Source organism: Python bivittatus, unplaced genomic scaffold (genome assembly GCF_059951505.1).
Source record: "Python bivittatus isolate LINGU-HERP-01145 unplaced genomic scaffold, Pbiv_v1 ctg000570_np1212, whole genome shotgun sequence".
NCBI classification, from domain to species: domain Eukaryota; kingdom Metazoa; phylum Chordata; class Lepidosauria; order Squamata; family Pythonidae; genus Python; species Python bivittatus.
The window spans coordinates 6,419,451-6,442,726 of record NW_028277097.1 but is presented as its reverse complement, the minus strand read 5'-3'; the positions used below and the strand labels follow the sequence as shown (position 1 = coordinate 6,442,726).

Genomic DNA, 23,276 nt, shown 5'->3' with positions numbered 1-23,276 from the left:
TCAAAGCAAACCATGTTTGTGAAACTGACTTATTTCAATAAGCCACTGTTAGGAATAATCAGAATAAAGTTATTTTTAACTATTCCTAACCATCATTAAGAATAATCAAATTAAAATGTTAGAGATGGGTTAAATGTTGGATGATTGCACTAAAGAACTGTGGGAGAATATATAAACCTTAGAGTAATTAATGCAATAGTAAAACATTATTTACAATCACTTCCAAACCAAGCAATATTGACTTGGCCAACATCATACAGCAGCAAACTTCATATCTGTTCAGGAATTTCAATCCAAATCTCCTATCCAACATCATTTTAATCATAGCAGCTATAGAAAATGAAATAGAATATTCTATGCTAAGGATGAGCTAAAAAAAAAAAAACAGAATTCCAGAGAAAAATCCATGTGCAAACCAATTTTGAAATTTTCACTTATTGCAAATTAACAGTTTTTTCCTCTATGCTCACACTAAAATAGGAAGCACCATTTCAGCAATAGTTAAACAACTGAATGATATAATTTCTACATGCTCCAATGGCCCCCAAATGGCTAAGCAGATGTTCTTGAAACTTCCTCAGAAAAAAAATTATCTTGGCCAAATATAAGCTTATAAAATGTCAGTGTAAGAGGTCATATACATCAGAAATTTGAAGATGCCAAAAGGAGAGCTAGAATTAAAATGTAATTAAAGAGAAAGAGAAAGAACAAGCAAGAACACTCCCACTGTGACTTAGAAGAAGAAGAAAGAATCCTTTGTAAATTAATCCATAGAAGGATGAGCCAACAAATACAAGAAGTCAAAATACAGAACATGTACAGTATTTACAACACAATCCTACTGAATGCCTGCAGAGAAGTATGCTTCACTGAACTCAGTGGGACTTACTCCTCAGTAAGCAGATGATCTCCTTATAAGCAAATGATGATAACAGTGATCAAGCCTGATTATCGAGGAGTTTAAGATTATATATTTTATGCTCACTTACCTAGGAGTGACTCCAATTAAAAGCAACAAGTGAGATGGAGACTTAGTCATTCTAAGTGTAGATTTACTAAAATCAGTGGCAGTTAATTCTTCATGAGCAACTTAAATCCCATTTATTTTCAATAAGGCTTTTCTGGTGTGACTAATAGGACTCTTTTTCTTTGTAAAACTGAAGATAATACTTGGTTATAGTTGGATAAATTTCTCATTTATTTATTTATTCCATTTATTTTCCATTTCAATCCAATAGGAGTTGTGGTGGCTCACAACCTCTAAAAAAACTTTATTCTTAAAAACATCCACATTGAAATCACTAAATGTGGGATTTCATCAAACAGTTGCCATTTTCATTTGAAGAACAGAAACACACATACACACATGAAAAAAGCCTTGCAGGTCATTCCAACACTTCATCTTCTCCACCACTTTATTCCCACAGTTGCCTATCAGACATATATGAAAAGCTCAACAATATGCTTACTGGAATCCTCTCTCACTAACATAACACAGAAGGATTCCATGTCTAATATTGGAAGGTGCTAAACTAAGAAAAGATAGTATACAGTATGATTTACAAAATAATCTCCACTCTGTTTTACATTGGTCTAATATCATTTGAAATACTATGTCTAGTTGTGAGCAAGGATGGATTCAAGCAAAGTGGAATGAATGTAAAGAAGACCATTCAGGTCTACTATACTAAATCTTAACAAGAAATTTTGAGAACTGGGTATATCTAGCTTCGAGATAACATGACTGAGTAATTTTTTCAAGTACTGTAAAGAAGTCTCACACAGAAGATCAAGATCTGTTCTTGTGATGGAATGGCATTATGAAGTTTCAGTCTGGAGAGATTTCTGTCTTGAGGTGGAAGCTAATAAACGCAACAGAACTATATTTGCACTGTCTCGTGAAGTTCTTTGGGCTGAACCTGATATCAACATTTTTTGTGTCAAAGAAGCCAGACCCGCAGACTTTCGGAACCGCTGCTAGCGGGACAATTCTGATGCGCACAGTGCATGTTTACAAAGAACTGAACCTAAGTTCCAAGCCAGCAAGCCACAACACCGTGAATTCCTTAGGGTGGTGCCAGTCTCAGCTTCTTAAACTTCCCACGCTCCTGTTGCGGGCTAAGGAAATGCTAATCTCCCTGAGTATGGCCTTCATAACACCATTCCATCACAGTTCTCCTTTATTCCAGAGAGTAGGACATGTAATAATGGAACTAAGTTATAGAGAGGCAGATGCCAACTGAACGTTAAGAAAAACTTAACAGTAACAACAGTTCAGTTTCCAGACAGGCAGCTGTATTCCAAGTATTCAAACCTAGGCTGGAGAGCCCATTCTGCAGGATGCTTTGAACTGACTAGATTAAGTAAAATGGACTAGATTCAATGGCTTAAATTATGATTGCAGTCAAGAACTATGGCCGTGTGCCTAAGGCTTTGTGAAGATGTAGATGCTGATTTGGGAAGAAAGAGAAAGATAGTGTCACACTGATGTAGTAGGAACAAGCTTCAGGCAGAAAAAAAGCTTGGAATTGTTTCAGAATAAATAATTCCTATTTGTTTAACCTTCCTATTAATATAAGGTTCTGATATCATGCCCACCATGTCCCAGACACACAAGGGAAGTTGGTCTGAATATTCAAGTCCACTGAAAATTGATTTGGGAATTACAATAGAAATCAACATAAGGAAAGTGTTCCAAGAAGTTGTTAATATTGCATAAATAATGCTGGCAATTTGTACTAACTGCCAAACATGATTCATGTTCCTGAAATCTTTTTCACATAAAATCTGGACTACTGTTTTGGAGATGAAAAGGGAATTCATGGAATATTTGCACTTATTTCAATTACAGTTATTGGCATGGTAAGATGTATTTAAATTACCCGTTTCCCACGCGGTGTAGTGCATTTTATACTATTCTAGCTTTTGTGATTAACACTCTGAAATGTGAGTAACTCCATGCCCATTTTTCTTTGGCAAACACAAAATCTAATGCGTGAACATGAATTGCTGAAAATGCAGTATGTCCTATAATAAGCAACCAGTTCATCACATTAATTTAAAACCAAATGTATTGTTCCTGGTTATCCCATTTTTTATTATGTGTATACCAGCTTGAAAACATTAGTAGTTCCTACTGAAGAGAAGGCATCACATCATTATCAAAGTTTTATTCTGTATTTTCAGCTCTTGCACCCATAGCACGCTCTGCAATAGGTGAGAGTAATCCACATGGACCAGAAGGCAAGTATTTTGGGGTAATCTTGAAAGATCTGCATGTTAGTGGTTAGCATATAACACTGGGGCTATAGTTAAAAGTAGGTAAGAGCAACCCATTCTGTCTTTCTGGTATTCCCCCATTTCATCTCTTTCTCACACTGTTTCCTCTTTTCCACACTCTCTGCTGGATATATACATCCTGCTATGCCATACCTTGTTTAATCATGGTTTGTTGAATAAGCCACATCTGGGCTGCATTAGGGCTTCCAGTGATATGTTGAGGGCCACTGTTCAAAAAGTAGTAGGTGAAGTCAGGATGGAAATTAATTTCACTTACTTTTCATTGAAATTAAATGGAGTGAATGATTACTCTGCCACCATGCATTTAACAATGTTCTCTTTCAATCTGGTAATGACCTTTAGTGCATAGACATTGACAGGGATTCAAAAATGTTAAGATGGCAGCCTCAAATGTGCCATTTAAGTCCAACTCCTTTTGTATTTGTGCACAGTCCTGGCCACCATCTTGACTTAACTTGATCCCCCTTATGAACACCTCTGCTTTTGTGGTCCCTGGGTGGTCTGTGGGAGAGACCATGCAGTCTTGGGACCCCAGTTTGTGTGCCTCTGAAAACCATAATTACCAAAACACAATACTTGGGTTGATGCATTGTGCTTAGCCCACAGTGAACAAATTCAGTAATACACTTAGTACAAAATGAGAAGCCATGGCCTACATGAAATTAGTCTGAGGCTTCTTGCAGTCATATTGCTGTAGGTTGCTCAACCTTCTACAATGGGGTTCCCCCCACCCACCGCCCTTTCTGGGCAAGAGCTAGCAACTGCTTTATTGATCTGTCTCCCTCTTCTATCTCTCCTTGCCATTCTTCTTATCCAGCTTCTTCTAGGCCAGAGTTCCTCAACCTCAGCAACTTTAAGATGGGTGGACTTCAACTCCCAGAATCCCCCAGCCAGCAAGGCTGGCTGGGGAATTCTGGGAATTGAAGTCCACCCATCAGAAAGCCGCCAAATTTGAGAAACATTGCTCTATAGTGTTTGGGATGTCTGTAGAAGTATATGTGTTCAAGAAGTTCAATATTTTTATCAGTTATTTGAAATTTCTAGCCTTTCAAAATAGAAATGGTTTTGCTGGATGGTATGGAAAAAGGTAAAAATAACCAATGTGCTCTTACCACTGATAAAAGTAAGCCCAAATCAAGAAAGCTATGTTGAAAGCTACTGATCTTTTAGGAAATGGTGTATGTATTTCCTGCTGAAGCCAATACAATCATTAGTCTTATTCACGAGAGGGGATTGCACAGTTGCTGAGGTTGAAGAACCCTGTTCTAGGCTGTAGAATGGAAAGCTCAGTTCTGACCTTGAGAACAAGTGGTCCTTGTATTGGGTTAACTTTCAGTGAGGATATTATAATTGTCATCTTATTAGTTCCAGATGAAAGAAGGTTATTATCCAAAGGACAGGGGTCAGGCTCATGTTGGGCTTATTAATTTTAATACTGAAATCATCAGCAGGTGATTAACAAGGGCCAACCAGATTATTGTTACCGCAAAAACTCTTTATTAGCAACAAAGCTACTCTGTTCTTGCTAAGTCCTTGAAATGTGCATCAGTGAAGCAAATAATTAAGGGACTGGACATCATTGAAATGAATCAATTAGCAAACAATGGAAGCAGAAGGAAAAGATGTGTTGGGGTCATCAATTGTCTTTGATGAGAAATGAATGCAGTTTATTTCTTACTGGGAACACCAAGGTAACCCCATAACATGTGTGAGTACTTAATGCCTTTTTGTAAAGGTTGAACTCAAAACCAGTGTGGTATTGTATAATAGTTGTGCCAGCTTACCCAAGTTAGAGACCTCTGGATGTATTACGCTACATCCATAGTAATTTTGAGCATAATTCCTAGAAAGCAGCAGGTTGGATTAGAGGGGTACATGCCCCTCCTCAACCATATCAGTCACATTGAGCCAGTCACATTCTCTTCCCAATTCTACTTCACAGAGTAATTGTGATGACTGATCAGGGCTGGAGGAAAGCAGCCGTTTCAGTAATTTTTGCTTCCTGAAGGAAAGTGGGAATAAAAACAAGATTGCGTAAGACCTATGTACTATCTGCTACAACGTCTTACCCTGAATCCTTATGGAAAAGTGCATGTATAATTCCTTGGCAGTCATTCTTCACCCTCTTAATATTTCATCTCCCCAAATCCATCTCTGATGTGGAGTGAAGCCTATGCAAATTTACTTGGAAAGAAATGTATAACATTTCAATCTAAATAAATATGCATGAGTTGTACTTCAGATATAAATTGGGTTAAGTGGGTTTATTCCTAAATAAGTGAGCATAACATTTCAATCTCAAAGCTTGTTTATTTAGATGTAAATTCTGACTTACGCATCCAACTATATGAGGCAATAACGGGATGGCAATGTTCTAAGGAAGCAGACTGGACTAAATGTTTTCATATTATGAAAATGGATCATATTTCTGAAGGCTTTTAAAAATCTCTGGAACTAGATACTAAGGACAGCAGAGAATCAGCTGGAAAAGCACATTTCTTCCTGAGTAGTAACAGCCCTATTCACACTTATCTAGAAATAGGTACCCCTGTATCTCCCTTGTAATGAAGAATTCTTAGGTTTGATCATCTGATTCCCAAGCATTCGACAGAATTATATCTAGTATTCTGAACTAATCCTGTTAAAACTTTGAATTGGATATGGTTTGTGAGCCCCACTGAATACCAGTCAGAAAAGCTTGTTATATTCCAAGGTTTTAAATCATGTTAAAATTTTAAACACACTTTAACTACAGGACTGGCTAATGTAGCATGTTCAGCACAGTATTTCTTTCCCGTTCACCTCCATCCGTTCTAAGAATGAATACAGATGGCAACAGATCTTATTACTAATTTATTTCATTTATAGCCTGCTTTTCCTCTGGGGCTCGTGAACTGGATCTCCTTTCATCTCATCTTCACAGAAACAACCCTTTGAGGTAAATAGGATTGAGAGGGAGCTACTGATCCCAATCTATGAGCTCCCTGATCTAGTCAGGACTTGAATCTTGGTCTCACCATTGTTAATTTAACACCTAAACCCCCTAAACTGCACTGGATATTCACCCTGCAAACAATCTCCTACCTTCACCACATTTTCTTTGAATGTGTAAACTTCTAAAGAATACGAACATTGCAGACATCATTCTGTTTGGCCCCTCCCTTGGGTATTTTGTTTACCAATACGGGGAGATTTGGAGATAGCAATTTCTGGGCATTTAGGAGAGAGGTGGGTAATGGTTCTGTTCCTGGAAGGGTCAGGATTGATTTTTGTTCTGTTCTTTTATTTGTTTGTTTTAAGGGTGGGTATCAGAGCAGGAGGAGGATTTCTAATCACATTTCCACCCTTAACCCCACCACTTAACATGCCAAAAAATGCCCCCCCCATCACCACCCAGAAATCTGAAGCCATTTTTGGAAGATTGGGGCTGGAGGTGAAGTGCTTTCTTCTCAGAGGTCACCTCTCCCATTTTTCAGGGGTGGCACCTGCAAGCAATGGGATACCATCACCTCCTGTAGGAGAAGCCCAATTTTGGCTACTTAGTCCGAGTGTGCCACTCACCCAGGCATAGAAATGCACCCTTGCATTTTATGTAAGATCATCAAGCCAGTTCTTATGAAAAATTGGCTGTTCCTAATATGTAAACTTTGATCCCCGGAATTCTCCAGCCAGCACAGCCATTGCTGAGAATTCTTCAGGTTGAAATCCTCACATCTGGAAGGATGAAATAAATGGTCACTTATCTGACATCAAAACCAGCAATATTACAAAACCAGTTGGAGAGCATTTCAGTCTTCCAGGATCCCCTATCAGTGATCTTAAGATGGCTATTCTTGGATCAATTTGTCAAATGTTTCAGCTCCTTCTCTCAGGACTTGAAAAGAGACAGTCGGTTTTTAATGTAATATATGTGTTCATCAGCTTACTATGAGTGCAGGAATACTAACATCATACACAACAACTGTTTTGTATATGTACGTTATCAGTAGATAATAATCATTGTCCGTGCCTTCAGCATTTCATTTCCCTCTATAATTTTCTCACCATTATTCAATCAGGACATCATCTCAAAGAATCCCTTTGTATATTCAGCAAAACAGATGCATTTCATAAAACAGATGCTGTAAGTCTCATTATTGGGGGGGGGTGCAAAAGAAAGAAGAAATTAACTCATAATAAATCTTATTTTTAATAATAAATATATTACAATTTTGAGACATCCAGAGTACCCCTTGCTATGAACAATCTACCTTTGGAGTGTGGATTGGATAAATATAAGCTTTGATGCACTGCTACTGAAGCCATGACCCTCTTTTTAATTCCAAGGCCAAAGAAAAAGCAGCAGACATAACTGCAGTGAATTATCAGGAACCAACTGTATTTTATTACCCTGGAACATCTTAAATATTGAATCAATCAAGATAAATCCATTAGGGCTGTAAAGATAACTCGTCCTATGTACAGTCTTCCTCTTGTAACAACAGATGCAGATAATATTCGAAGTTAGAACTCAATTCTTGCTATGTAAATCTTGAGATCAACATACTTCCTGCTGTAAAAACAAATTTAACATCTGCCACAGGAATATACTGACTTCAGTGAGGATGAATAAGAACAAGCTATAAAAGAATTTATCCATGATAGTGAGGAACTGGTCCAGCATATATGGATTGCCCTGTTAATCTCTTAATGCCAGGTTTACCATTTGAGTCATTATCCTGGAGCAGCATAGAAGTCTATGCTGCTAAACCACAGATAAATAAAATAAAAAATGGTTTATGTGTAGCCACATGCTATGCAGAGAAGGCTGTCTAAAAAATACTTAATTCTGCTGGGCTTCCATTATGACTGGACTACAATTGTGCCCTTTGTCAGCCTCAAGATGTAGATCAGGCCAAGAAATCAATTCCATGTTAAGTTTAAAACTACTTTTATTAAGATTGAGTGTAGTAATAGAATCTTGCAAGCCTGATTATGTTTCACCTCTTCCCTCTCTTATACTCATGTGAATTAGGGGGGTCTCTGTCTGAAATGTTTACACATACCTTCATTGTTTGGGCTAAAGTGGTGTTTTCCTACTCGTTGCTATGGCAACAGATCTCCCCTCTCTCCCTCAAGGCCATCCTCTTTGCTCTCTACACTCTGTGAATGATCACTATATTAAATGTGTTAAGAGAAAAAAGTAGAGCAAGAAAGCATTAGCAAGATTAGATAGAACAATGGATCACAGAAGTTCCCAGTTTCCTCACAACTGTGAGTGCACTACAATTCCCATCACCCCCAGCCAAGGTGGAGCGCTAAAACTATGTGACAATCAGCAGTGGTGTATTGACCATGCTAAGCAGATACGATGAGAAATAGAAGCCCATCAAACTAAGAGAGAACGCCAGTTTGGTATAGTGGTTAAGGCATCAGGCTAGAAACTGGGAGACTTGAGTTTTAGTCCTGCCTTAGGCATGAAGCCAGCTAGGTGACCTTGGGCCAGCCATTCTCTCTTAGCCCTAGGAAGCAGGCAAGGGCAAACCACTTCTGAAATCTTGCCAAGAAAATTGCAGGGACTTCTCCAGGCAGTCGCCAGGAGTCAACACTGACTCGAAGGCACAAAGGAAAAAAAGTCAGATTGAATATATGTCGGGCTTTTGGTCCATATATATTTGTACCCTGGGTCTGCAACAAGAAGTAAACCAGTGTAATGTAAGCAATTTTCCAGGCATTATAGAATGTATGTACCTTCCCTAACTGGACACTTTCCAGATATTATAGGATATTAACTCCAAGAATTCCCAGCATGGCCAAAGACGGGGAATTCTGGAAGTTACAGGGCAACACATCCAGAAGGAAACAGGATGGAAAGGCTGACTTGGACATTGCTGAATATTTTCTTGCACAAAAAATATTACTTTCATTAGAGGACTTACCATTTATCTTAAAGGACAGAGAATCTCCATCATAGTGATACAATGTGGGGCTGACGCTGTGCTTAACGTTAGGCACAGCATTATATGAACATTCATTGATTCACTGATTCTCTTCCAAAATTGTTCATGAAAGCAAAACTGGGAATAAGTAACCAACTTCAGCATCATCTGATATACCTTGTTGTAGGGACTATACTTTCTAGGTTTAAAGTTTAAAGTAATCAGTATATTAATTGACCAATTAAAATAAAGAAAAGGGAAAGTTGGAGAGATATTTAATGAAAAAAAAAATCTTTCCGTCCCCTTAAATAAACATCACAATTTAACCACACTACCAACTTAGCTAAAGCAGAAGGAGCCAGTGTGGTGTAGTGGTTAAATACTGGAGTCAGAATGGTTGAGATCCAGAGTCTAATCCACCCTCAAACATGGAGGTTCACTTGGTGACTTTGGGCCAGCCACTCTTTCAGATGAACCTCTTTCACAGGGTGGTTCTAGCTGGCAAAAGTAGATAGAGTTCTGCAAAGCAGTTGGGAAAACCCTGATATAGTGCTTTAATAGACAAACATAAACATCAATAACACAGCTTTTAAAAAGATGCCTTCCTGATGCCCTTCAAATATGTTGTGACTATAATTCCCAAAATTCAGATAGAATAAGCTTTTAAATAATTAACTATGCAATCATTGTGCCAAGTCTAGTTGTCATGTTTAAATCCAGAGGATTTAAGTCAACCCAAAACTGTAAAATCAGAATGACATATTTGTATGTTTGTCTTGGTATGGCAGAAGAAGACACTTTTGGTCTATTCTCATAAATGTTTACTCAGCAGTTATCAGTCATACTCATAAGGACTTGCTCCCAGGTAAGTACAGATACAATCCATTGATTCATTAAGCCTTTTTTTCTCTTGTCTCCTTCTGCTTTTAATAACCTCAGTTTGACCCCTTGGAGACCTCAGAAGGCTTGCAAGTGCTCTAACAAAAAGGGAATTATCTTTTGCTACCTTCAATGAAAGAGAACCAAAAGGTGTAATCAATATTGTCCAGGTCAATTCAGATAAGTGTTTATGAATGAAATCCCAAGGGAGGCTTTGGAATAAAGCAGCTTTTCTCAACCCCACTTTCAAATCACTTCCACTGTCTGAGAGCCTCTGATGAGAAGCGTACTATAGTCCAACATGTTTAGAGAATGAGGTCAGGGAAAGCTGAAGGAAAGAAGGAAATACCAATGGCACAATCAGCATTAGGGAGATTTTCAAACTAATAAATCTCACCTGCACAGAGAACCCCAAAAAAAGATCAGAAGGAGAGTTAGAAAAATATCCACTAGTATATCCGATCTCTTCCAGTTACGATACTTCCCCCGTGTCCATCAAAGGAAAGGATATGAGTTTTTCTCAGAACCAAGCTATATTTTGGGGGTTACCATTAAGAATTAAGAGTAATCTCATATATTATTTCCACTTGTTTCTTGACCAGAGCCTACCCCATCTACTCTGAAATAGCTCCCAATTCAACTGGGAATCTCTTTTTTTCTGAAAGTGGATCAAGCTTATAGGGTGGCATATTCCTTTAGGAAGATAAGAAGCAACCTCATACTGAGTCAGAGGCCACTGATTCATGTTCCTCGGCATAGATTAAGCTGTCGGTTTCTTCCCAGGGTTTCAAACTAGAGCCTTTCTCAGCTATACCTAGAGACATCAAGGAACAAAACTGGGATATTTAGCATGCAAAGCAGGTGCATTACAAGTGAGCTATGACATGTTTGGAATCTGTTCAACAGCAAGATTAAATGCCAACCACCCACAGATGGCCTCATCTCTTGTTGTTAAATGCTGTTCATGCTGTACCGTAAACTTAGTCCTCACTATAGTACTGGCACCTGAATTACTCAATGATCAAGACAGGTTATCTAACTACAGTGCTTAAGATTTTGGTTTTAAAAAAAAACTTATTGTGATGGGAGAGTGGGCACAGAAGAGAGAGCAATCATTGTGTTTTGTTTTTAAATTTAACTAGCCAAATAAACACATCTCCAATCAGCAAGCTATCCACTTTCTATGTCAGAGCAATTAACCTATTTGCATGCACTAGATTTCAATTAGCATATATTAGATTTCAATTAGCAATTAACAGAAAATTCCTTTGTACTGCAGAATACAAAGGGTTTTTCTTTTTCTTCTTCCTTTCTCTCAAAATGCTTTTTGCAGACAAATTCCTTTCAAATCAGGTAATTCTTAAGAGAACATATTAGAATACATCCCCCACCCCCAGAAGCCTCTGTTTTGTCTTCTTTTTGCCCTCACTAAATACAAATAGCTAAAATTCAGAGAAATATTTAAAGTATCATCTGTTTTCATGATTAGGTATCATCTCCTTCTAACTCTTCTGTTTTATTTGATTGATTACACCAAATAAGTAAACATTGTTTTTAACAGAAAGTGTTAAAAGCACATCCTTTTTCCTTACTTAAGCCCCCCTTTGCACACATACCCCTTCAAATACCCTCTTCTTCCTCCTGTATTAGGGTCACTGTTGTGTGCTGGGCATTTGGATCTAAAATGCACCTAATGTGCAGGGTTTTTCATAAAGGCAGCTTAAAAGATGTATCACAGTGATTTGTTATGTATACAGATATAAAGCTGAAGTAGTCAGGACCTAGAGTTGCTTATCCAGGTACTCACAGCAAAAGCTCAAGGTGACATAAACCAGGAGAATGAAGATGATATTGATGAGCAAGAAAGAAGAACAATGAAACTAACTCTTTTTTTTTTTTTAAAGCAAAGCCTCCATCATTCAGATGAATAACCCCAAGGAATCCCTGTGTGTCGGTGTGTGTTAAGGAAATTCACTATTTTGGAAGCTGACCTATTTGTGGAGAAAAACTATTCAGACCATAATCGTGGCAACAATTGCATTCTACCCCATTCTCCAAGAACATGGGAAATGTACAGAAATCTGTCTCCACAACAATCCTGCCAGGTAAGACAAAAATGAGACAAAAACTTCCCCCAAGACCTTCAAAGGTGAAATAGGATTTTGCTATTCAAACCTCCCTGTCCCAGCATGGTTATCTGTTACAGGCATTGTGGAGGTAGGTAATTTTGAAATGACTGTGGTCCAGCTGTCTATTTTGAATACTGGCAGATTTTCCATGTTTTATGCTATTTCAGGAGTACCAATCCCAAAAGCTTTTGCCTGTCATTTCCACTTTAGCATCTGATATCCATCGAGTTGAACTGCTCGTCCCCCTGACCCCCACCCCCTACATACATATACATCCATCTTTTTAACATGCACGTCCATTACTCGGTCACTGCAGCATCAGGCAAATGTGTGAATACACCAACTTTGTAGGCAGAACGGTTAGATGTTCACCTTAACTCCACATGTCAGGGGCATAACAGTAACTGTCTGCAGGTTTAAATACAGATCTTCCCCAGTGTGGTAAAAAGAGGAATGGGTTAGGACGGGGTGTGTGCAGACTTATGTACCCTGTTCAGGAGAAAAACAAAACTGTGAGGTTTGGGATGTCTAATCTGAGTTAGAGTAGCTGTCCTCAAAGAATAGTAGCCAAGCATAATGAATCAAGAGGAGAACATGCATGTGTGAACAAACCAAAGTGATTTCGCCACACAGATCACTGTGTGGGACCCCTTCCAGGGTGTTATGGAGACATTGATCTATGTAGTCCTAAAGGTCCAGAAAAGATAGGCTATAAATAGATGGTTCCGTGAGCCGTAACTTTCTTCTCTTGTTCTCGGAATACAAGCTCGACCTCGGAGATCGAAGGAGAGCATTAAGCACCATGGATAGCAACATGACTCCAATTTAGATTTCGTGGCCATCTGAGCAGAAACCGAAGACCCGGGTATACCGTGCAGAGGCACAGATATTAGACAGGCAGGCAGACAGACTGTCATTATAAAACGGGCGGTATGTCATGATCCCCAGCCCGCCATCACATGCGTTCATCAGCCCCCATCAGCTAGCAGGGGCTGCCTGGACAGAAGGTCCAATGTCACCTTTCCGAGAACGCAAAGGAGGTGCAGCATTCAGGTGCTCAAGCCTCGCTGCTCCCGGCTTCCCACAAATGAAACAAAGCAAACCTCCAAGACAAAACACCGCCCGCTCCCCGCCCTCCCCAACGAGCAGGGCTCCTACCTGGGATGGCCAGGTTGGCCAGCGGCACGCTTTGGATGCTTTCGGGCAAAGTTGCCATCCAGTCGGCGAATTTCAACTCAATCTTGCCTTGCGACGAAGCCATACTTGGTGCCTGGCACGGAAACCGCTCGCTCGCTGTCTCGCTCGCTCGCCTCAGCCGGTAGCAGCAGCAGCCGCGGCAGCCCCCTCCTTCTGCCGGCTCCTGGAAGCCCTGCCGCTTTGCTCGTCTCCAGCCCTCGCTTTGCTAGAGAGAGTTTACGCGCCACGCTGCGCCACGCCCACGGGCGGATGGCGCAGGCACGTGCGGAGTCGGCTCGTTATACTGAACCCTCTCGGCTGCCGCGGAAGGGGCTCGGCGGGAAAAGCGCCGGTCCCGGAGCGCAGCTGCCGCCCCCGCCCGCCCGCCCGCCCGCTCCCCCGGCATTTCCGAGCGCAATCTCCCCCTTTCCTAAACTCCAGGGATCGTTCAAGGCGCGCCTGGGGCGCAACGAGGGGCCTTGAGACGCCGCTCCTGGGTCGCCTCCTGGGGAGGGTCAGGCCCGCCGAGAGTCGACAGCAGTCTCTTCTCCCCCGTTGGGCCACAGGGGAGAAAAACATACAAAACGGGGTCAGCTTTCTCGGGGAATGGAGACGTGCGCAAGCTAGAGGAAGCAACAGCTGCGTCTGCCTCCTTTGTCTTGCGCCATCGTCTTGGCGCCTTGGCCAGGAGGATCGGGCCTTGAATGTTCCGCTTAGACGCAAAATAGGAGCGTGGCCATCCCAGTCGCTTCCTTCCCAGCCTCCCCCTCCCCCCCCAGCCCACCCCCGACCCCAACTCAAGCCCACCCTATCGATCAAGTGGTTTGTTGGGATTAGGTTTATGCTGTGTGAAAGCAGCCCTTGGTAGAGTGCAGTTTTATTTCAAATGTTTCTCACCCCACTGTCATGCTATGGCTTCACCAGACTCTGGATGATACTACAGTACGTTTTATACCCTTTTTTTTTTTTTTTTTTTTTTGGTGCCTTGAAGTCAGTATTGACTCCTGGCGACTGCCTGGACTAGTCCCTGCAGTTTTCTTGGCACGTTTTTTTGGAAGTGGTTTGCCATTGTGTCCTTCCTAGGGCTGTGAGAGAGTGACTGGCCCAAGGTCACCCAGTTAGTTTCATGACCGTTTCTAGCCTGATGCCTTAACCACTACACCGAACTGGGTTTAGGTGGCTGAATTTAGCTGACTTTGGTTGCCCTCAAAAAAGTGAAGCAAAGGGCCTAGCACTTGGATGAGGGACCTTCAAGGAATTCCTAATTCCAAGTTAGACTATGATTTTTTTTTTTAATGCCCAAGGAAAGCAATGTCTAGATAGTCAACAGGACTTGAACCTGACTTGAGAGAGACTGCCTGTTTTCATGGGCAATTACTTTTGGGCCAGGAGCAGGGGTATTTGTGGGATATGGTCCAACAATCAATGTGGCAGCCATGATGGTGTGATTGACATCAAAAACAGGTGGAATCTCCAATCACACCAATCTGGATGCCATCTTAGCACCCTTGGCTGGGAGAAAGAGCATTGCAACTTTGTCATGCAAACTGTCCCTTAGATGCAATGTCTGACAAGTACAAAAGGATGAACTTGCATTGTGAGATCACAACACACGTTTCGTCATTATGGCTAGCTGCAAACAGTGGCCGTGCCCTTTCTTGCATAGAGAAAGGTCCTCCGTGCTCCAGTTTTGACAACGGCCGTGTGTTCTGTGGGGATCTCCTCTTGAAGATCACAGGGAAATTGCAGCTAATGCTGAACATGGCTGCAAGTCTTATGCAGAGCACCGTTTGAAGAGCACTTGTCACTGTTGCTCTACAACTACACGGACTACCTAGAGCTTAGCAGCTGAATGTCAAAGATCTATAACAATGTTTAAAACCATTAATGGTTTAGCCTGTCCAAGTGCATACCCACTGAACATTCAGATCTGCAGGGATGGGCCTTCACAGTGTCCCACAGCTGGGAAAGGCATATGAAATAATTTAAGAGAGAGTCAAGGCTCTTCTCTGTTGTGACACCCAGTCTTTGCAATGTTCTTTTTTTAATTTCGAGACTTCACAGTCTCATTACATTTTAAAGGCTGTCTAGTGTTTTTTCTTCATTACTGTGTGTTTTACAGTATGTTTTCTAATAAATGTATTATTTTACTTGGTTTTATTAGTCTTATTTTTGTGGATTGTAACCCTCCCTAAATAAATATACGCACAACAAAAATCTGTTGTATGACCACAACTGCTATTAATGCTGAGAGAAGACAGGGTTGGAGAAGGAAAGACAAAAAGCTTTCACAAAAGGCTAAAAGAACAGAGGGCTGACGGTTCTATCTTGAAATATACCATACTATTGGTCTATTAACAAAGTCAGTTGTGTTTTATTCCATGAATCATGGTAAAAAAAATCCTGTGACTTATGCAGTCTGCAGATCAATGCAATTTCCATCACTGAGTTACATACAGTAATGCTGCAATTGATCCCAAATATCCTATCCACTGTACCCATCATTGACCAAAGATGAGCAAACAAGCAAAAGTGGTGGCTTTTTTTTTGCTGATACATTCTTCCATTGCATCACCCAAGAAATAGAATGTGCAAGGAAGTAAAGCAGAGTTCCTCCACCTTTGGGGGCTGGTAGAAAGATTTGCAATCTTGAAAGTGTGGCATAGGCATTCTCACAAGAAGACTGCCATCTTTATGCACACCCAATCATAAAAAGCCTATGGTAGAAGGGGCAGTATTCAGACCCAAGACAAGAGGGCTGTTTCAGATCTTGTATGAGCATGCTGGCTGGTGTTTTGTTTTGGTTTTGGTGCCTTTGAATCAGTCTTGATTCCTGGCAATTGCCTGGAGTAGTCCCTGCAGTTTTCTTGACAAGATTTCAGAAGTGGTTTGCCATTGCCTCCTCACCCAGGGCTGAGAAAAGGGGACTGGCCTTTGGGCCTCAGGTAGGACGAACTCATGGTCTCCTGGTTTCTAGCCTGGTCCCTTCACCATTACACCAAACTGGCTGTACCTGTCAATAACTCCTCAAGGAGAAGGACAGGATGTCTCCATGCTGGACTGGATCAAAATTTTGCACAACTCTAGTAGAAGGCAAATGGATGAGGTTGTTCATCCTTACCACCTTTAGTTTCCCAGATTGCTCTTTGCCAGTTCAGCTTCCTTTTGTCTTTTTTGTGGACAAGTGGGATCATTTCCAAACAAAGCAATAGACTGCCATCTTCTGCCATTTCATTTTCCAAGAATTCTCTGGGGTGTATTTGGGACCCAGAAGTATCCTTGGGAATAAAGATGATGTTACAGGCTGGTGCTTTGATTTGCAACATGCTGGTCTCCCATTTCTGTTCCTTTCCTTTTGTTTTCTGTTTTAATTAACCAGTTTTAAAAATGAAATCAGGTGGAGTCTCGCAGGTGCTAAGATAAGTGTCTGTGAACATATGGGTGCCATGCTGGAAATGAAGCATTCTAGCAGGAGGAGGGGCAGATGAACAAACCAGAGGAAATGACAACCATTATTTGCCTGCACAGAAGACGAGTCAAGGCTTCCTCTCTTCTTCTCTTTTGGAAGGCAAAGATGCAAATGAGCAAGGAGTGCTCTTCCGACTTCTACTTCTTGCTACCCTTTCTGGGCAATGTGGTTGAATGGGTGGTGCTCTGGAGAGAAAGAACAGCTGTCCCAACATGCTTGCCAGCCTTCTCTGCAGCATACTCAGCTGGCCATGGAAGAAATGGCCCTCTAACCTCCACACTCATCTGATTCTGCTTAGAGGAACAGTTCTTTTTCTGCTACGATAGTAGAAGAAAAGGCAGGAGAAAGAGCCACCATAGCCTTCATGCAATGGTTCGTGCTTTCCCCAGACAGCAGGGTGGGGAAGTGATGCTGGAAGTGATTGCTCACCTACTAACTTTTTTTACAACCTGGAATCTTTCAGTGGAGTCAAGACTGCAACTGGGCATGGCAGCCCCAATCCCTTTGGAAGGTTGATCTAGTAGTTTGCACGTCCATCCTTCCTATTCCACAGTTCAAAGAGACAGGAACTTAAGAGCATGTAGCAAAAAAACCCTGAGTGACAGGAAGCAGTGGCCTGTCTACTCGCCCTCTGCAAGAAGATGGTTCACCTTTTTATCTCCTTTCCTTGTCCAAAACACTTTTTTGGGGGTCTCTATGTAACATGCCTCTTATTAGTTTGACTGAATCTCTTATGGCTGTCAGCATCTTCTTCCCCTCTCAGTTTAATTATCTTTTTCTTCTGTCTCTGACCTACTTTGGGTTCTCAGCTGACTCCATCCCTCTCCATAAAAGAGGAGAGGACACTACACGATCTTAGCTGTAAATACACTTAAGTGATTCAGGTTTCCTGTCACTGTTGCTTCCTAAGCCAAGCTTAATTTTCTTTAATGCAAACACCAGCCTCAAGAATACTTTCTCCTAGAAGCTCCACTCCTAACTTCAATACTTTTCTCTACACACGTTCTTTTCTCTGAGCAAAGGGGTCTTCTAACTAGCGGCATCATAACAAACCACACTGACAACCAGATGATGACACAAGTGCAATGATGTCATCACACCTGTGGTCATTTCCCCAATCCCACCACTAACACCACTGCACCACCTGGGACTAAGCACCCTAGGATACAGACTCTGGTGCAGAGCAAGATCTACAGTATGTAATAAATGTTAGCCTATCAGACAAATCAACAAAGCAACTCAGGGTTCCAGTGATTGATTAGATACTATTTTACAAATAATACCTAGTTGTACCTCTTATAGACTTTTTGCATGAAACAGGAAAAAAATGAACTTATGATTTATGGTTTTTATGATTAGAAAGGATATAGAAAGAAGAGAGTTATGTTGTAACCACAGACTAAGAGGAAATCTTATAATTGTACTTATAACTGCTGTAAAGAAGACCAGAAGCTATTTCTTTGTATCTTTTTTCTTTCTTTTCTATTTTTCTTTTACATATTCTTCCTTTCTTGTACTTTTAGCTTTCTCTTTGATTTCTTTCTTTTTCTTACTTTATGTTAGTTTGTATTAGTTTTAGCTTCCTTTTTAAAAAAATCTTTAAATATACTGTGTGTATGTATGTGCGTGTGAGTATGTATGTATGTATATATAGTATGTATGTAGGTATTTTATACTATATATATATATATATATATATATATATATATATAGTAGACAAAGACCAGAAGACAGCATAGTGATAGATGTAGCAGTGCCAAGTGACAGCAACATCAGGAAGAAGGAGCATGAGAAACTGGAGAAGTACCAGGGCCTGAAGGAGGAAATAGAGAGGATGTGGAAAGTAAAGGCCAAAGTGGTCCCAGTGGTGGTAGGAGCACTTGGGGCCATGACTCCTAAGCTGGGAGAATGGCTCCAACAGATCCCAGGAACAACATCAGAGCTCTCTGTGCAGAAGAGCGCAGTGCTAGGAACAGCTCAGATACTGCACAGAACCCTCTAACTCCCAGGCCTCTGGTAGAGGACCCGAGATTGAGGAAGACACGTACCACCCATAGGGGTGAAAGGGGAATTTTTTTTAGATAGATAGATAGATAGATAGATAGATAGATAGATAGATAGATAGATAGATAGATAGATAGAACGTACCTAGTTCTTGGGTAACAGTAAGCAAGGAATCTTCTCAAATGGGGCTGAATGCTTCTCCCAATTGTCCAGAAAGAGGGCAGGAGTTGGGGAACACATGAAACCGAGGCTCCATATATGCTAATTTCTGATCATGCAAATAATACAAAGCCTTTGTTGATTCATTTGGTTCATAACTCATCTTTCTTCCAGGAGCTCATGGCAGCATAACACTCTCCACCAATTTTATCTGTACAATAACTCTGTGATACAGGCTAGGCTGAGAAATGCTTTCTGTATTCATACATACTACTAAGTCATGATTTTTTAACCATGGTTTGTTAAAGAAGTCATGATGGCTGTTATTATTAGGCCATGAGGGGCAGTTGTGCCTAATAATTATAATAATAATAACTATTACTAAGTCACAACCAAACATACCACAGTGTGGCCTAGCATTATGTATGATCCAGGCTGGTGATCTGGTCATCCCATGAGATTCTAACCTGAACTTTAATCTCTGTTTCCCTGTTCCAATAGGTCCAACTACAGTACCTGGCTCATCATGGTTTTGGTATTACCATGGATGGTCTAACTACTTTACATGGAGTAAGAGTGGAGCACACATATACCAATTTGAGTATTGTTACTGGTAAAAACAATTACACATCAGTAGCGCACTTTTGACTCTTGCTTAGACTCAGTGGTGCCTGATTGTCTAAGTGGAGAAAATGGTGGTAAATAATATTTTACCAGGTGAAGGACCAAGCCCTAGGAGCTATTTTTGTTCTTATGCAAAATCTGAAAAACAAATTTTAATCTCTGTTATTCACATTGTATAGATAAAGTCTCTCGCTGTCACAGTACAATCAGAAAGCTATAAAACCCAGCAATATACATTACAGTTTAGAGTTACTAACCAATAGCATACTGGTATATTTACTATTGCATAAAATAGGCATAAAATGTAAATACCATGATACACCATGCTAGTGGAAACAATCTTGCGACAGACAGCAATGGCAATTGTTCAACATTTTGTGACATTCCTAGAAGTTGTTGTTGACTTTTCTTTGAGCAGGAAGAGAACAGAACCTTTGTTTTTTAGGTTTCTACAATATTTAGATAAAAGCAGCATCATTACATCGTTTTGCCAAGGTAAGTAAAAAGGGCAGTGGAAAAAAATGTGCCCAACAGATTCAGTTTCACCCATAGAGCACAGACAAAATGCTTTTGCAAAGGGATACTGTTGCACATCATAGCTTGCCAAAGAAAGTCTCAACTATGGTTTGGTCACAAGATGTTGGTGAGAGAAGGAGCTGAACTTCCCAAATGTGTGACTGAGGGAGGAAGGACTGAGGCTAACCTGTCACCTCACTCTCCAGAGCTGCCCTCCACTGCCCTGATATGGCCAATGGGAAGGGGTGAGTGTTTTTCTTAGGATATGAATTCTCCAGGCTCACACTTTGAACTAGTCACTTGCTCAGTGGAGCAGGCCATTCTGAGAAGAGAACCTGGCTCACATTACCTAAAAGATGTAGACTCAAGAAAACTCCATGTGGCACACCTGGCTGTCCCTTTTGGTCCCTGAGCAACCACTGAGTGAGGCTTTTTATTGGAGGAGAGTCCATGTCACTCCACTCCTGGCTGTTTTTTTAGTTCCTTGAGCAATACCATTGAGTGAGGCTCACAGTGGAAGAGACTTCATGTAGGTTTATCTAATTCTTACACCATTTGAGTGACAGCAGAATTCATTCCTCCCATGGCTTTTCCCCATCACTGCTATGGCCTACCCATGTTCAAGCGTGACTGGTGATGATGAAGTTGGGCCCAAACCGTGATCCATCTGGCTCATTACAGGGTACAATGGCTCTGAGATGCAGTCATAGCACCAACATGTGCAGCATGGAAATGATGTCCTGTTCTTCCCCAATCATCATGCCATTGCCTGATTGCTTGGAAGATAATCTTTCTATAAAGATCGATTGATCAAATTTATATGGCTGCCCACCTCACAAGAAGTGACTCTAGGTGGCATACAACAATTAAATAAACAATAAATATATAAAAACAATCATTATTTAAAAATATAAAAGCAGTCATTATTAAAATACAAACCACCAAGTACAGGAGAGAGTAAATTAAGCACAATGATGGAGCCATCTTAGAATGTCACCAGTCCCCTGGGACCCCCAGGCCTGAGGACATAGCCATGTCTTGAGGGACTTCCAGAACATTAACAGGGATGGAGCTAACCTCACTTCAGTGGGGAGAAAGTCCCATAAGGTAGGCACCACAGCAGAGAAGCCCCACCTCCTGGGACTCGCCAAGTTAAGTTCCTAGCAGACGGGACCCACAGCATGCCCTCTCTGCCAGATCTGATGGGACAGGCAGATTTCCATGGAAAGCTAGGCTTTGTGTGGATTGCCTGTGTTTGTGCGTGTGCATGCAATAATATGCTCAAGTTCCGACATTGGTGATTTACAAGCAGAGTACTGGTACATATTGCTCTGGCTGGTCTATTGCTTAGGATCAATGTGTGCATTGTTCGTGTGCACGTAGTACATGTTCTTGGTCCCTGTTGACGTTGAAACTGAGGATGCCTTTATATATGCAGTGAGTACTTTCATCTTCAAAGACACTTCCACAATTGTTGTTGTTGTATTTTTAGAGAAAATGATGTTACTATGGAAAGGGAAGGGAAGGGAAGGGAAGGGAAGGGAAGGGAAGGGAAGGGAAGGGAAGGAAGGGAAGGGAAGGGAAGGGAAGGGAAGGGAAGGGAAGGGAAGGAAAGGAAAGGAAAGGAAAGGAAAGGAAAGGAAAGGAAAGGAAAGGAAAGGAAAGGAAAGGAAAGGAAAGGAAAGGAAAGGAAAGGAAAGGAAATTGATTTAGTCATTTAATGTTATATATACTGTATTGTTATTTCTGGTAACTCTTAATGGACTTTTGCTGATTAAGATTGAATGATGAGGTTTTATTATTTACTAATAGATAAAATATGAGATTCAGGATGAAGAGATCTTTGGTTGAAATGTTAGAGAAGGTGGTAAGTTACTGAAATTATTTGCACTTGTCTTGATGAAGGGAGAAGTCATTTCTTTATATATGATTTTTTCTTTATATTTTTTTTTCTTTTTCCTCCCCCCTTTTCTCCTTTTCTTCTTTTCCCTTTGCATTTTTTATTCTTTCTTTTTCCTTTTTATATTTTTCTTAGTTTGTATTCATTTTTTATCTCCGTATTTTTAAACTTCAATAAAAATTATTATTAAAAAAAGGAAGTTCCACAATCAATAGGTCAAAAAAGCATGCCCAGAGTGCACACCTAAACTTAGCAAACTGTCATCAGTGTAGTTTAGTTAACTTTAAAAAAAAAAAAAGTTGTGTGATAATGGCTTCCTTGGTTTCATTTGCTTTCATTTCATTTCATCTTTCAGAATTTTTGACTTAGGTAGCCATTCAGCCTTTTGCTCCAGGCAATGCATTTACTTCTGCTTTTGATTTATGGAGATGTCAAAATATATTTAAATTGTATAAAGAATCTATACTCGTTCTCTCTCTCTCTCTCTCCCCCCCCCCGCCCCCCATACAGTCTGAGCATGCAGTTGGTTCCTGTTGATGCATGTCCAGTTAGTATGTCATCTTCACACTGGTGTGTCACATTATACTTCAAAGACACGATCATTAGAACATAGAACAGATCTGGCCTACCCAAGTCCTAACAAACATAAAGAGACAGAGTTTTCTGTATCTCATCTATATATCATCTAATGTTGCCCATATTTTTGCAATCCAAGCAGTTTCTTCTGAATCCTACTGTTTCCCTCAGCCAAAATACCTAAAACTGTTTTGGGTTTTCCTTCTGCCAAATCCCAGCTGTTCTGAATCAATAGAAGCAAATATGTGTAGCTCAAGGTTGAACTGTGGAGTCCTTGGGGTTCTCTGAGCTTGGTTGTTTTCTTGCAAATGTTTCGTTACCCGGCTAGCCGGGTAACGAAAGATTTGCAAGAAAACAACCAAGCTCAGAGAACCCCAAGGGCTCCACTGTTCTGAATCAGTTTGGCAGAATTTGCAGAACACAAGATTTCCATTTTCTATAGCGTATCCCTCTATGTCTGAGCAAAACAAAATCAGGAAGGAAGGAAAATATTCAAAGAAGTTTTAACCCAAGCAAAATAGGATTATGAAAGTCATTTAATAAGCATTGTTCCTAATCCATTTTGCATCCTCTTTATTTAGAATGAGATTTAACCATGGCCAACCCTTCCGCATTTCATCAATAGA

At 40.6% G+C, this 23,276-nt stretch overlaps 1 protein-coding gene across 1 annotated transcript in view; it reads right to left on the bottom strand.

The window, feature by feature from the left end:
- Positions 1 to 13,487, bottom strand: part of PLCXD3 (phosphatidylinositol specific phospholipase C X domain containing 3) — a 72,420-nt gene extending 58,933 nt beyond the window's left edge. Inside the window, exon 1 of the mRNA XM_007437374.3 lies at positions 13,385 to 13,487. Coding sequence (XP_007437436.1) covers positions 13,385 to 13,487 — 103 coding nt within the window. The remainder of the gene's footprint in view (positions 1 to 13,384) is intronic.
- Between the last annotated feature and the right edge of the window lie 9,789 nt (positions 13,488 to 23,276).